Source organism: Rhincodon typus, chromosome 4 (assembly GCF_021869965.1).
Source record: "Rhincodon typus isolate 14 chromosome 4, sRhiTyp1.1, whole genome shotgun sequence".
NCBI classification, from domain to species: Eukaryota; Metazoa; Chordata; class Chondrichthyes; order Orectolobiformes; family Rhincodontidae; genus Rhincodon; species Rhincodon typus.
Window position 1 is genome coordinate 51,685,431 of NC_063335.1, and position 14,974 is coordinate 51,700,404.

The 14,974-nt window shown below is 41.2% G+C and overlaps 1 protein-coding gene across 1 annotated transcript in view; it reads left to right on the forward strand.

Moving 5' to 3' along the window:
- The window catches only part of LOC109925306 (docking protein 6-like), a 383,122-nt gene that overhangs the window by 330,504 nt on the left and 37,644 nt on the right, over positions 1 to 14,974 (forward strand). The window contains exon 6 of the mRNA XM_048596077.1: positions 14,302 to 14,440. Within this exon, the coding sequence (XP_048452034.1) occupies positions 14,302 to 14,440 (139 nt within the window). The remainder of the gene's footprint in view (positions 1 to 14,301; positions 14,441 to 14,974) is intronic.

Sequence of the window (14,974 nt, forward strand, 5' to 3'; positions counted from 1 at the left end):
GTCGGCAAATCATATGTATGACACCAGGGAGACTAAAGCAAAGGTAATGCAGCTGTAATGAAATTGTAGTTCTTTCAGCATCTCTTAGTGGGGATGGAAGTCAATAAATTATCCTTTTAAACTAGTGATGTTGCACTGAGTGGCTTTTTCAGCAGTCTGATGTAATAGTAATCCATCTCCTGCTTCTGTTAATTATAGTTTATAAAAAAAAGATCAAAATTATGTGTCCTTTTTCTTCACAAACAGTTGACAAATCCCCCAATTAAAATGATTTTGTGTATGTTAGATACAGGATACCATTCAAAGAACAAAAAGACTCCTGTCTATAACTGTTGATATCACTGCATTATTTTAAGTGCTACTGCACATTCTAACAATTGATGCTGGAAACAATGATATTTACAGTGCATAAAATGCAGCAGAACCAGAAATGTACCTGAGACAACAAGGTGCAGAACTGGATGAACACAGCAGGCCAAGCAGCATCAGAGGAGCAGGAAGGCTGACATTTCGGGCCTAGACCCTTCATCAGAAATGGGGGAGGGGAAGGGGGTTCTGAAATAAATAGGGAGAGAGGGGGAGGCAGATAGAAGATGGATAGAAGAGAAGATAGGTGGAGAGGAAACAGACAGGTCAAAGAGGCGGGGATGGAGCCAGTAAGAGCCAGTAAAGGTGAGTGTAGATGGGGAGGTAGGGAGGAGATAGGTCAGTCCAGGCAGGACGGACAGGTCAAGGGGGCGAGATGAGGTTAGTAGGTAGGAGATGGGGGTGGGGTTTGAGGTGGGAGAAGGGGATAGGTGGGAGGAAGAACAGGTTAGGGAGGCAGGGATGAGCTGGGCTGGTTTTGGGATGCGGTAGTGGGAGGGGAGATTTTGAAGCTTGTGAATTGCCCTCGTCCTCATGTACCACCCCACCAACCTCTGGATCCAACGCATCATCCTCCGACACTTCCGCCATCTGCAATCCGACCCCACGACCAAAGACATTTTTCCCTCCCCACCCTTATCTGCTTTCCGGAGGGACCACTCTCTCCGTGACTCCCTTGTCCGCTCCACACTCCCCTCCAGCCCCACCACACCCGGCACTTCTCCCTGCAACCGCAGGAAGTGCTACACCTGCCCCCACTCCTCCTCCTTCACCCCCATCCCAGGCCCCAAGAAGACTTTCCACATCGAGCAGATGTTCACCTGCACATCGGCTAATGTGGTATACTGTATCTGCTGTACCCGTTGTGGCCTCCTCTACATCGGGGAAACCAAGCGGAGGCTTGGGGACTGCTTTGCAGAACATCTACGCTCGGTTCGCAATAAACAACTGCACCTCCCAGTCGCGAACCATTTCAGCTCCCCCTCCCATTCCTCAGACGACATGTCCATCCTGGGCTTCCTGCAGTGCCACAACGATGCCACCCGAAGGTTGCAGGAACAGCAACTCATATTCCGCTTGGGAACCCTGCAGCCCAATGGTATCAATGTGGATTTCACAAGCTTCAAAATCTCCCCTCCCCCTACCGCATCCCAAAACCAGCCCAGCTCGTTCCCGCTTCTCTAACCTGTTCTTCCTCCCACCTATCCCCTCCTCCCACCTCAAGCCGCACCCCCATCTCCTACCTACTAACCTCATCCCGCCCCCTTGACCTGTCCGTCCTCCCTGGACTGACCTATCTCCTCCCTACCTCCCCATCTACACTCACCTTTACTGGCTCCATCCTCGCCTCTTTGACCTGTCTGTTTCCTCTCCACCTATCTTCTCCTCTATCCATCTTCTATCCACCTCCCCCTCTCTCCCTATTTATTTCAGAACCCCCTTCCCCTCCCCCATTTCTGATGAAGGGTCTAGGCCCGAAACGTCAGCCTTCCTGCTCCTCTGATGCTGCTTGGCCTGCTGTGTTCATCCAGCTCTGCACCTTGTTGTCTCAGATTCTCCAGCATCTGCAGTTCCTACTATCCCAGAAATGTACCTTCCCTTTTAAGACTGCCATTTTCAACCAACTCCTCACAAAAACAAGTAACCGAGTTCTCTATTCTCAATTGTGTGTGTGTGTGAGAGAGAGAGAGAGAGCAATGTAGTCCCACAGATTGATGATGATACTCAGTCATGGCATCAACCTGTACATGGGGTCTTTTAACATTGGGAGGCAGTTAGACCACAGTGGCTACACTGCAGTTGCCACAGAGTCTAGCTCACAAGATCGTCTTTAAACGCACAATACCTCGACTTGGAAATAAATCACTGTTCCTTCATTATCACCAGGTCAACATCCTGAAACACTGTTCCCAACGACGTGTGAGTACATCTAACTTCCATAGACTGCTGTAATTTAAGAGGCAGCTTTTGTTGATGGCACCTAGGGACAGGCAATAAATACTGGCTCAGCTGTAGATGCTCACATCATGAAAAATTTAAATTCTATAAACTGGATGTCCACTCTGTGTTACACTTGTGCAGAGTCAAGGATGCCCAGTCCTTCCTTACTCTGCTGACAGTAATATGAGGCGAGGTTGATGTGCTAGCACAGCTATGAAGAGTGTTCCTCCTGAATAATTGAGGCAACTGACCGGACCCCTTCTGTAAAGACCCCGGCTCAAATGGCTGTGCCTGGGATTGAATAGAGGTTGGGAAGTAAGTATAGATCTGCAACTTTTGGATCAGGATGCACGCAGTTACACCAGTGAGCTAAGTTTAAAGCACTCTTCCAAGCTTCACTCTATCAACTCTGCATGCTTCACAGGCCATAGAAAATGCTGTACTACAGCAGCTGTTTCTGCTGCTATCCATAATATGAGTGTTATGTTGCTTCCCTCCAAAGATTACCTATGAAATTAATTTAGCAAAAATTTGGCCATTTCCCATTGTCTGCAATAATCCTCTCTTCACTAGAACTTTTACTAATGATTTACAATATCAAGAAGAGTTGCAACAAATAGCTGAAGACTTAATATTATGCTGGAGAAAGATCTTTTTGTGAAAGAAGAGGAAATTCAAATAGTGATTAGAGAAAATATATAAATCTTATTTATAAAGAACAAGTGCATTGTGTCTGTGCCCATGATGGGGGAGAAATGAACATCGTGCTTGAAAGGATAACACTAAAGAGAAATATATGATAAACCCCAAGTCAGATTGACACTTGATTGAGTCTTCAAAGTATGAAGATATAATTATTTAGTGAACGCTGTCAGAAGAGAGGATAGAGAAGAGACTCAAATCTGTGGGTTATTAATGAGGATTAGATTTACTGAAAATGTAATTGCAAGTAACAAAGTAACTACTTTATTAATTTTAATTTGAGTAGTTTATTAACACTTCCAATTTTTTTTATATTATGTGCAATTTTCTACTCAACAGTGGCATTTCTACTCAACAGTAGAAAGACATTTCTACTATATTCTTTTGACATTCAACTCACTATCATCTGTACTGATAAGGGGAGAATGATGTAAACATGTCACATTAATGCAGTGAATAAAAGCAATCCCTGCTGTATTCATAAATAACCTTTCTAACCATTATGGGGGTAATTACAACCAAAATTACCATTTCCGTTCACCTTGCTTGTCTTTGGAGATCAAGCAGGGGACATTAATATAAGCAGTAGAGTAGATATGTATCCTGAGGCATATAACAGATGAGCAGTCAGCAGATCACTTTCCTTTCCTGCTGGCAAGAGATCTGAGCCATTCTGACATTTACACCAACAGCCACAACTTTTATATGTATTGCATCATGTATATAGTAAGATGTCTCAAGGCGCTTCACAAGGGTCTTATAAAGCAAAATTTGCCTCCAAGGCATATGTAAGGCAACATTAGCACAGTTGGCCAAAAGCTTGGTTAAAAAGGTAAGTTCTACAGAGATAATTTCAGGAGCGAATTACAGAGTTTAGGATTGAAGCAACAGAATGCATGACTGCCAATGGTAAAGCAATTAAAATCAGGGAGGCTCAAGTGGTTAGAATTCAATGAGTGGGATATTTTGAAGCTGGAAGAGATTACAGAGCTAGAGAGGGGACGGTTATGAAAAATGTGAAAACAAAATGAAAATTTTAAGGTCAGCACCCAGTGTATGTCAGTGAACACAGGCTGCTAAAGTTAGCAGGCCTTGGTGTGAGTTGGGAGCAGGGTGACTTCAAGTTTACAGAGAGTAGAATGTGGGAGGTCGGCCAGACATGCATTGGAATAGTTTGAGGTAAAAAAAGATAAAAAGGAAGATTTCAGCAGCAGACAAGCTGAGACTGGAGTGAAGTCAGGTGTTGTTAAAGAAGTGGGAATAGGCAGTCTTAGTGATTCGATGCATATATGGTTGGAAGCTCATCACAGGGTCAAATAAGACATTTAAGAATTTCAAAAGTCTGGTTCAGCCTCAATTTCCAGAGATAGAGATGGAGTCAATGGCTAGGGAATGGAATGTGTATGAGGGACCAAAGACAGTAGTTTTGGCCTTCACAGTATTTAATGGGGGGATTTCCACCCATCCAGTATTGGTTGTCAGCTAAATTGCTTGACACTTTAAGATCAATGGAAAAGTTGAGAGAGGTGGTCATGGGTTTGACTTGGGTTTTTTCAGTGTACATGTGAAAACTAATCCGGTGCAAGGATAGCTTGGATGGGAGGGATCAAAGGATATGTGTTTAGCCTTCACACTCCGAGATGCCCATGAAGCGGACTAAAATTAATCTAAGCAAGGTCCAGATGCATTTGAAGATGATGCATCTGATTTGTAGAGGGAGAGTGCTGTTGCATATTGGACATGTGTTATTGGTGCAGAAGAGATGCTTGTGATTCTGAACTTGTGAAGCTCACATTTTCTGTTGGCCAGTGTAACTGTTCTGTTCACAGAATGTGGAGCCATTGTCGATGAGACCGGGCCCTGCAGACTGATACAGTGTGTGGTTTTCCCTTGACATGGGCGATGTTGAAACTTTTCAGTGATATCCTCAGGATGTCTATCAGAAGTGCTTTTTTCTGGCCTTAATTTGAGTAGATCCCTTAAGTTAGTTTGCCATAGAAGAGCTTTATTTGCCATTCTGGCAGCCAGTCCTGATGACCTTCCAAGTGTAGATGGTAGGCTTGATTGCCACAGAGATGATCTCCGTGTGAGAACACTGTCTTGCCATCTGATCTTGAGTGGTCTTCACAAGCAGATGGTGTACAAGGAGTCTAGCTTGTTTGCATGTTTGGTGATACCTGCATCTCACAAGCATACAAGAGAGTCAATGGACAAGCCCTCTATTTGCTTTTACTTTTATGGAGAAACTAAATTCTGTTCACTCCCAGATATTTTTGTTAGTTTACCAAAGGCAAGACCGGCTTTAGCTATTCAGCCATTGCCTTCATTAACAATGTGGACTGCTCCAGAGACAGTGAGGTTGAGATAGATGTAAGCATTGAATGGTTTAATCCTTTATCCATTGGCTGTAATAGCTGACTTCACATTCTATGTTTCTGAGGCAGTTTAATATGTGACTTCAGTCACTTGGAGTTGAGGGCGAGACTGAAGTTTTCACACTGTGATGAGAAGAAGGCAGCACAATGGTTAGTACTATTGTGTCACAGCAACAGGAACTCTGGCTCAATTCCAACCTTAAGTGACTGTGCAAACCCCACACAGACATTCTTATGGGTTTCCTCCAGGTGCACTGGCTTCCTCCCACAGTCCAGGATGTGCGTGTTAGGTGGGTTGGCCATGGTAAGTTGTCCCGTAGTGTCCAGGGATATGCAGGCTAGGTGGATTAGCCATGGTAAATACAGGGTTACAGGAATGGGTCTGGGTGGAATGTTCCTTGGAGGGTCGATGGGCCGGATGGCTGCTTCCACACTATAGGGATTCTATGAAGTGGTCCATGCAATGCTACTGTTCTTATTCTGACCAAATCTTTGGGGTGCAGTCAACGAGCAACTACAGCTTCATGCACTTGTGGTTCTGGTTTGCAGCCTCGTCAACTTGAAGGCTTTGCCAAAGTGCAGTATATGATCTGGAGGTCACTTCCGCCAGCATAGAATGCTTCAGAGGTGTGGCAGAGAACAACATGCTAAACAGGAACATAGGTAGAACCTTGGGGAACACCAGAGGTCACAGTGCAGGAGCAAGCAGAGAAACCATTGCAGTTAATATTGTGGCTCCAATAAGAAATGGAACCAGGTGATAGCAGTCCCAACATGTTAGATGGCAGCAGAAGGATATTGGAGGAGGATGGTTTCATCATTTGTGACTAATGCAGTACAGTGGTAGGGACAGAAACATAGTTGGAGGGATTCAGTTATGGAGATCCATGAAAAATGGGCATAGATTTGAGAGGTAATAAGATAGTTACAGACTTTGGAGATGGAAGAGAGGTTGAAGACAGGGCCATAGTTTGTAATGACAGTAAAGTCCAGGGGCTTTGTTTACAAGAAATGTGATGATGTCACATTTTAACGGAGAGAGGAACAACACCTGAAGAAAGAAAACTGTTTTAGTATCAGCTAGGACATGGCCAGGAGGGGAGGTTGAGCCTCTTTGCCTTATTCCAGGGAACTGTGTGTCCTGAATGGAAGCATGTCTGTCTGTTACAACTTGCCATTGCTTGAATGCTGCATGAATGACCAATTACTCCTTGAAGTTGCTTTTAATTTAAAGTGTGTTAAATTTGCATATGGTCATGATTCTTCTGTGTGTTTTATCCCACCTGGGTGGGCACTTGCATAGGCCTTGAGAAAAATGTGGGGGAAATGCTCGTGGGCATGGGCTGGAAGAAGAAACAATGCAGTTTTACACCTACAGTTTCCAGACCTGCTGAGTTTAATATCATCCCTGAAGTATTCATTTCCATTTGCCTTAATTTGGAAAAGTATTGCTGCCTAACATAATGCAGGGAAGTAAATTCTAACATAATTTATTCTGTGCTAAGGTGAGCAGAAAATTAACAAAATATGAAAGAAGTCAGAAATGTGTTCATCTATTATGTAGAGATCTTCATGCATGGCCAGAGCACAACGTGGAGGTAATGATGGTTAGTCTACATGTCTGTCTAGGCAGTAAAAGGATTGAAAATCTCGAAGGAACAGTCACTTCTAACATGCAGGAACTGATTTTCAGATGCCTGCCATCCCATTTTCACTGCAAATAAGGACAGTAAGCAACTAATCATTCCGGAAAAAAACAGAGTTCATACTGTTGACCAGCTCAGCAAGGGACCCAGCTTATTTGCAGCTATCCCAGACCAGGGAGCTGATTTAGAGAGCACAGTTGACACTTGGCAGCCCACCTATCACGTGATCATAAAATTCCTGTTTCTTAGTGCTGGAATTGAAATAGTATTTCCCATTTTATACTCGTATGATAGATGAACAGGGAGTAGGAGTACGCCACTCAACCCCTCAAGCCTGCTCCACCATTCAATAAGGTCATGGCCAATTTGACTACTCCACGTTCCTGCCTTTATGAGATACCCTTTCAACTTGTTGCTCATCAAGAATCTACCCACCTCTGACTTAAAATATTCAAAGAGTCTGCTTCCATCAGCTTTTGGGGAAGAATCCCAACTCTTTCAATCCTTTGTGAAAAGACTTCTCCTAATCTATGACCCGTTATGTGGTGAAAATGGAGTCGACAATACTTTTTCAACATCTTTGCAATTTCCTTATTCCTCATGACCCTGCTACTAAGCAGTCAACATTTTCCTTAGCTCCTCTCCTTTTCTAAATATGCCAGTAAATGTTATTACAGTTCATTTTTATGTTCCTGACTCATTTGTTTTCTTCCACTTTGTCTGTTTGACCTAAAACTTGATTACTATAGGAGCAGAAGTAAGCCATTTGGCCCTTCAGTTTGCTCCACCATTCAATATGAGCATAGTTGATCATCCAACTCAGTACCTTGTTTCCACTTTTTCCCCCATATCCTTTGATTCCCTTTAGCCCCAAGTGCAATATCCAACTCTTGAAATCATAGAACGCAAGAAACTTTACTTACACATAGCCTATCTATCACATAGAGATCAGCCGCACCCCATCAGCGATTTGAACCCTGTTCTCCTGCCTGGTAAGCAGGATTACTACACTAAGGTGGACAGACTGTTGCTAGTTTCTGAAACTCTTCAAATCTTTCAGCTTATTTCTATTCTGTACAACACTATTAGTCTCTTCTAGTCCAAAGATTTGTGGGTTGGGTGGATTAGCCATGGTAAATATGAGGTTACAGAAATAAGGTGGGGAGGTGGGGTCTGGTAGACCTGCTGGATCGAATGACCTCTATCTGCACTGTAGGGTTTCTATGATTCTTTTAATCCAATGAAAGTATTAACATTTCTCGTAACCTATGGATGGATCTTGCTGAGATCTTGTTGTTTTTATTGGAATACATTTTTGTTCCAATTTTAAATGTTTTCCAATGCTTACTTGCCAATGTACCATTCAATTTATCCAATTGATTTAGCCAGCTGCCACCTTGTACTTATTTATTTGCCTTCATTTCAGATTAAAGTTTTTGTCTTGGACTTGGGTCAATTGTATTATGATTATGTGTTCCCAGAGATCCTTTTAATGGAAGATTATTCATTAACCCTCCCTCAGCATACAATACAAGATCTAAAATGTTTTTGTAACTATTTGATTGCACAATGTAATGTTCTAGAAAGGTGTCACAAAAACATCTATAAACTCATCTTCTAGGTTACGATTACTATTTGGTTTGTCCCTACAATAACAATGTTGCCTTTGTTACAAGCTCCAATTATTCCTTACTTAATGGCTTTACACAATGTTATAACTCTGTCAGTGTCACACCTCACGTGGATAGCACACTGGAAATCAAACCCTGCTATTCCTGGAGTTGTCAAAAAAGTTAAGAAGATTTTTCTTTTAAAAGTATGCGAAGATTCGCCAATTTACCTGTTTTGTAAACCCAGGTTGACAGAAGACATGGACCAGATTGTTAGGTTCACTTATAAAAGATCTCTGACTCATCAATTAAAAGTCACAGCTTACTGCAACTGCTGAAGGAAAGATAAACTAGTTTTCTTCAGGCTTAAAGTGGCTTTTGCTACCGAGAGCAGAAAGAACTCCTGACCTTGTGGTTGTCTGTAGGCTTTATTATCTTGCTCACAGCTCTAAGCTGATCAGCTACTTGAGAACCAATCACATAGTGTCAGCACACTGAAGGCCTTTGTCATCAATAAGTAGTCACTAGTTCTTAGAGCAATCAACTATTTGTACCAACTAAAGTTCTTTGGCTCCAGTTTTTGTGCAACCATACTTTAACCACTGTTTAAACAACCAGTTGTGTAAATGGTACTTACAATGAGTGTCAGGTTACATGATTTCTAGACATGCAGCTATGCTAGTTTTGAAACAGTTATTTTCTCAATTCAGTCCATAACTATAAGTACAGGAAAAATAAAAAGACACAGTGTTTACATCAGGAGTCCTTTAAAGTATTCCCACTGGGGTTTTCTGCTACTACTCTGCTTTCTGTCTGTTTGGCAATTTTATTTCCATACAGCCACTGTTTCATTAGATAAGTGAGTAAATGTTTCCTTGCAAGTAAGCAATGCTCAATAAAATTATTGTTCACAAAGTGATGTTAAATTACTAATGCTCAGTTACTTAGACCAATGCACAATGCAGCAAACCTTTCATTTCCCTTTTGTATGTTGAGACCTACATTTACAATATATAGTGATTACTTGTATGTTGAAATGATCATAATAGTGTAATTCTTCTTTTATTTTGTAATTTAACTTTATTTTAAAGATTGTCCGTGACTTACGTCTAGATTTTGGTGCTCGGGATTTTGGAGACCAGATGGATGACCTAAGATGTGCATTGGGACTCCGTGGAAGGCCTACTGCACTGATTCTGTGAGATCTCCCTCTGAAGTCTAAACTTCCGATGGAGGATTCTCTTGCTCCCCAGGATCCTCTCGGAAAAATGTCCAACTCTGAGTTGGAGTCAGCGAGTTTGGACAGTTTAATGATACTTGCCTAGATGGTAATGTAAGACGGAAGAAACCTGGTCTAATTCCTGGATTATCACAGAACTGACTTCCCCACCCTAACCCCACTCAGGCACACTCACTGCCCAATTCCTCCCTTGAATTCCCTTGAGTTGGACTCATCCTTGGACGGTTGAGACAGTTTTAGGGCTTCTTTCCAGTTCTGCTGATCTCTTTTCACTTCTGAGAACTTGAAAACTTCTACACAAAATCTTACAGCTTGGAAACTTCGCAAACTATAACTCTTTTACTAGGAGGAAATTGTTCTCCTGAACTGAGTTCCTGATTCTTCTGAATTCAAGTCAAAACTAAACTAGCAGCTCCAACATGTCTTTTTTTCTGTCTATGATCAGCAGTGTTTCCTCTGAGCTGCACATTCCGATCTTGGCATTGACCTCTGGATCCCGACGTCACTGTCTCTCACAGGCCTAACACCCCTGTGCAGCCACTAAGAAAATCAAAGGCAACACTGATCATAAGCCCAGAATTATAAATATTTCATCAATTAGCACCACAGAAACCACCTAGGCACTTGATTTAATTGAATGCTTTCGTAGAAATTATTTATTTAGGTCACTATTCCAAATGATTTTCTGACTTTTTTAAAGTTCCCTTCATAGAACTAAATCCATTATCCATATGACTTAATTTTAAAAGTCTAAGTTAAAAAAATGTCTTTATCATAAGATACCACCCAACCATCAGCCCAACATAACCCGAGTAGTATCTATCCCACACAGGCACTTAGCAGACCCCTTGTACTGCCAGCCTACCACCTCACCCACCTGCCATGCTTTTGCCTCAGCCACCGCCCAACCTACGCTGTTGGTACCTCACCCACTTTGCCTTTTTACATTATACACCCAATTGCTATACCCATTCATCCATCCATCCATCACCCAAAAAACACTTGGACGGTTAAACATACAGCAGCTAGTGCTGTAAAAAGGCGTCTTTTGTGCAGATTCTCTTCACTGTTGTCTATGGGGATTCCTGAGAGGTTCTTCTGCATCATGGAGTAGAGGTTTGGCTTTTTTAAATGTATCCTGGTGGCCAAGTGGTTTTCAGTCTGATCAGTGTCAGAACTGATGGGAATATTTAGACCTGTATTTTGATTTAAAATTATTTGCTTTATTTGTATTATTGTCACAATATATCACTTCTCACCATGATGATTAGGGGAATATATTAAATACCTTACTGACAGAGGAAGGGTGTCGCAAAAGCAGAAGGAGAAAATTTGTGAGCATGACTTTGTCAGTCAAGCAAGAAAGGAATGCTTAGTTTTATTTTGTTTAACTATAACTTGCAAAGTGCTGCCTGAGTATTTGTCTAAACCTACTTCTATCCACCTGCTGTAGACTTTACTTCAGGTAGCCTATTAGATACAAATTTGGCCCATTCCTTACATTGCATATCTAGGTCATTTATCAGCTTTGTTAGGCATTTATAATGGTCTGACCTAAAATAGTCAACAGAGACCAAAAATGTCGATCTCATTAATAATATTATTATGATGAGCAACTGCTGAAATAATATTAACCCATGGATGACTACTTCCTTGAAGTTACTTTCTAAAAATAAAATATCTACATTGGCACATGATTATTCTGCCTGCAGCTGTATATTTTATCGACTAAATAGCTAATTATTATTTTATCTTAAAATGCTTTCCTTGCAGTGCTGCAACATTAAAAACAAATCTGCCATTCTGATAGGCAAGGGATGGATATAACCTGACACTCGTAACACCTTAGGCCTGAGCTGTTACTATAGGGACAGTATCTCTCTGATTCTATATACAGAGGTAACCTGCTGGAACTCTACTATTACTCAGTTAAATGACAAAGCTGTTAAGTTGGCCTCTAAAGGGACATTGTCATCATGAACTAGCAAAGTTTGATTGTAAATGTGGAGTATAGCGACATAAATTGAATCAACGGGTTACGTGAGTGTGATAGCCACATAATGAAAATAACATTTGTGCTGTTGCCTTTAGTGTCGTAGTTCCTGCCATCTAACAAACAGTTTTCCAACAGGGGGCATGCCAGGACGGCAGATGGGAATATTGGTGCAAGTTGGTTTTCTGTTCATTCGTTCAATCCATTTCAATGGTGTGGAAAGGGATGCAGAGCAAGGAGGAGTCGGGGGTTGGGAGTTAGAGATTGGAGTGCATGTTAATGATGTCAGTGCATTGTGATCTGTCCACAGATGAACTGCAAGCATTCAAGTATTTACTGACGTTGAAAATGGTTGGTAAAGTTTTGAAAGCAAAACACTGTATTGAGCTTAGACAGCAAACAGTGAACCCTTAATACAATTGCTACTGAGCAGAGAAATTGCACACAATTCCTACACCTTATAACGTATGATATTCAGTCTAGTAAAATGAAAATCAATATACGGTTCCACAAATGAATAGCTACAAAGCTAATTCCTTAACAAATTGCTTTCCAGCATTATCTCATTGAACATTCTGATATGTCATTCCTAATAAACACTCTTCCACTGGGGGAGGCAATGGCCTAGTGGTATTATCACTGGACTGTTAATCCAAAGACCCAGATAATGTTCTGGGGACCTGGGTTTGAATTCTACCACAGCAGAAGATGGAACTTGAATTCAATAAATATCTGGAATTAAGAATCTAACAATGACCATGAATGCATTGTCGATTGTCCGGAAAAGCCCATTTGGTTCACTAATATCTTTTAGGGAAGGAAACTGTTATCCTTACTTGGTCTGGCCTACACATGACTCCAGAACCACAGCAATAGGATTGACTCTTCACTGCCCTCTGGGCAATTAGGGATGGGCAATAAATGCTGCCTGGCCAGCGACGCCCACATCCTATTAATGAATTAAAAAAAGCACAATTGTAAACACATTCATGCACCCATTTCCATTGAGCTCTTGAGCTCACAGCACTGCTGCAGATAAATTGGAAGAAGATGTCATATGCCTTCCTGATTGAAGGAGGCCATTGTAAAACAAAAAGAATGGAGGTGGAAAAAACCAGTGGTCTTCATTTCATTAATGAAGGGAGGAAAGGGTGCCTGGTTTCCATTTTTTTTTAAATCAAGCTGTTTCTTGCAAAGTGCTTTTGCTGTTTGTAATCTACCTCTCTTTATAATCTACCTCTCTTTATGGTAAAAGTGGGTGGCTCTACATAGCTTCTCCTTCAAGAGCATTTCATGATGTTTTCATAAGTGCATTTATCAAGAATTTCCATAGGACCCTTACGATGGAGGTGTACGTAAATACAAATATGTCTTTTAGTGACAGGCATACTTTTCGTTAGAGGGTTTAAGTTGTAAGACCATATAAATTGTGTTTTGCAGAGTTCCATGCGGAGGAAAATTGTCCTTAATTTGCTGGGAAAACAACAATAAGTTTAATATGTATGTCATTATTAATGTGTAAATAGTCTGGCAGTTTGACTTGAGTAAGGAAGAGATACTCTGTGGAGTTGTGAATCACCATAGATCATAAGACAATTTGAATCTTTCCATAATTAGTCCTGCAAAAACAGGAACTTACCCCATCTTCCCTGTCGGTATCTTTAGTTACTACATGTGAGTACTGAATATAAATTAAACTCGCCACAACAAGTTAGAACTGTGTACTTAATCACATAACAACCCTTTTAATGATGTGATTTATACACCTGCAATGTCACATTGCCACTCTGGTTCAGACAGAACAGTTGAAACTCTGGAGTTTCATTCCTACAAGCAATAAATTGTTGTTAGAGATTTTTTTAAAGTTATATTTAAAGTTATATTTTTATGTTTCTTTTTCCCACTCTTAATCTAATCTGTCTTCCTCTCTCTTCATCTCTCTTTTTGTATTCGACTTTTGTCTCTAATTCACTCCATTTCCTTCTTCAGCATTCCTCTATTTCATTCTCTATCCTTAACTCTAAGGGTTCAGCAGTTAGCCTGGTGGTACAAGTGTTAACCAAGGTCCTGGATACCTGTTGACATCCTCATGCAGTTATAAAGTTGCAATCTGTCAACTTGTGTATTGCATGTTTCCTGAGCTGAAGAGCGAGGAAACAAACGTAACAAAGGGGGCAGGCCAGGAGAATCCCCTACACTAGCAAATGTTGGATCAATATTTCCATGTTGCCTTCCACTGTCAGTGGTGAAGTATGAAACAGCGTTAAGAGTGCCACATGTCAAAAAGCTGCAGATCAGCATCATTCAGGGTTAATCATTACATCAACAGAATATGCTTCCCCTTGCTTTCATTCAGTTCAATGGCACCTGCATTTTCCAAAAGTACAAATATGCAAACAATGACAACTGTTGCATTTGTCATTTGCAGAATGTGTGATACAGGAGAGGGACTCTTTACATTTCAGACACGGGAAGGAGAGAACATCTACCAGAAGGTACATTCAGCAACTCTGGCCATAGCTGAACAGCATGAACAACTAATGCTGGAAATGGAGAAAAAAACACGGGTAGGTACCATTTTGACTTCAATTTCAGTTGGGTACAAATTCATAATTTCTCAGGCATTGTGTCACTGATTCCATTGTAGCAACTTGATGGGAGCATTTGCAAACTACTTTGGTGTGAAAGGGACGGGAAAACACCTTGAATAGCTCTAACTCTGAAACACAGGGGGAGAGAGGCAAGAGAATCAGCAGCTGTTGATGGTTTAGAACCTAGAATTTGCCCTCATCAGAAAACTGGATGAACATGAAAGTCTAAGCCTTGCTGCAAATATTGTTACAGTACTGTTCCTTCATTTACTTTCAGGGAAGGTTTGTGGAGATTCAAAAGTTCCCTTACATCAACCTAATGCTGATAGCTGGGAAGGAGGTGCGCATATCACTGAAGACGCCCTCAACTATGTCAGCAAACACTGCCACAATCAGAAGCTTTCCATAATGTACACAAATAACTGATTTTGAACTAGGCATGAGAAAAGATCCTTCATATTTAACTAGTTGCTAATATCAAAAATCAGCTAAAACACAAGACATTACTTT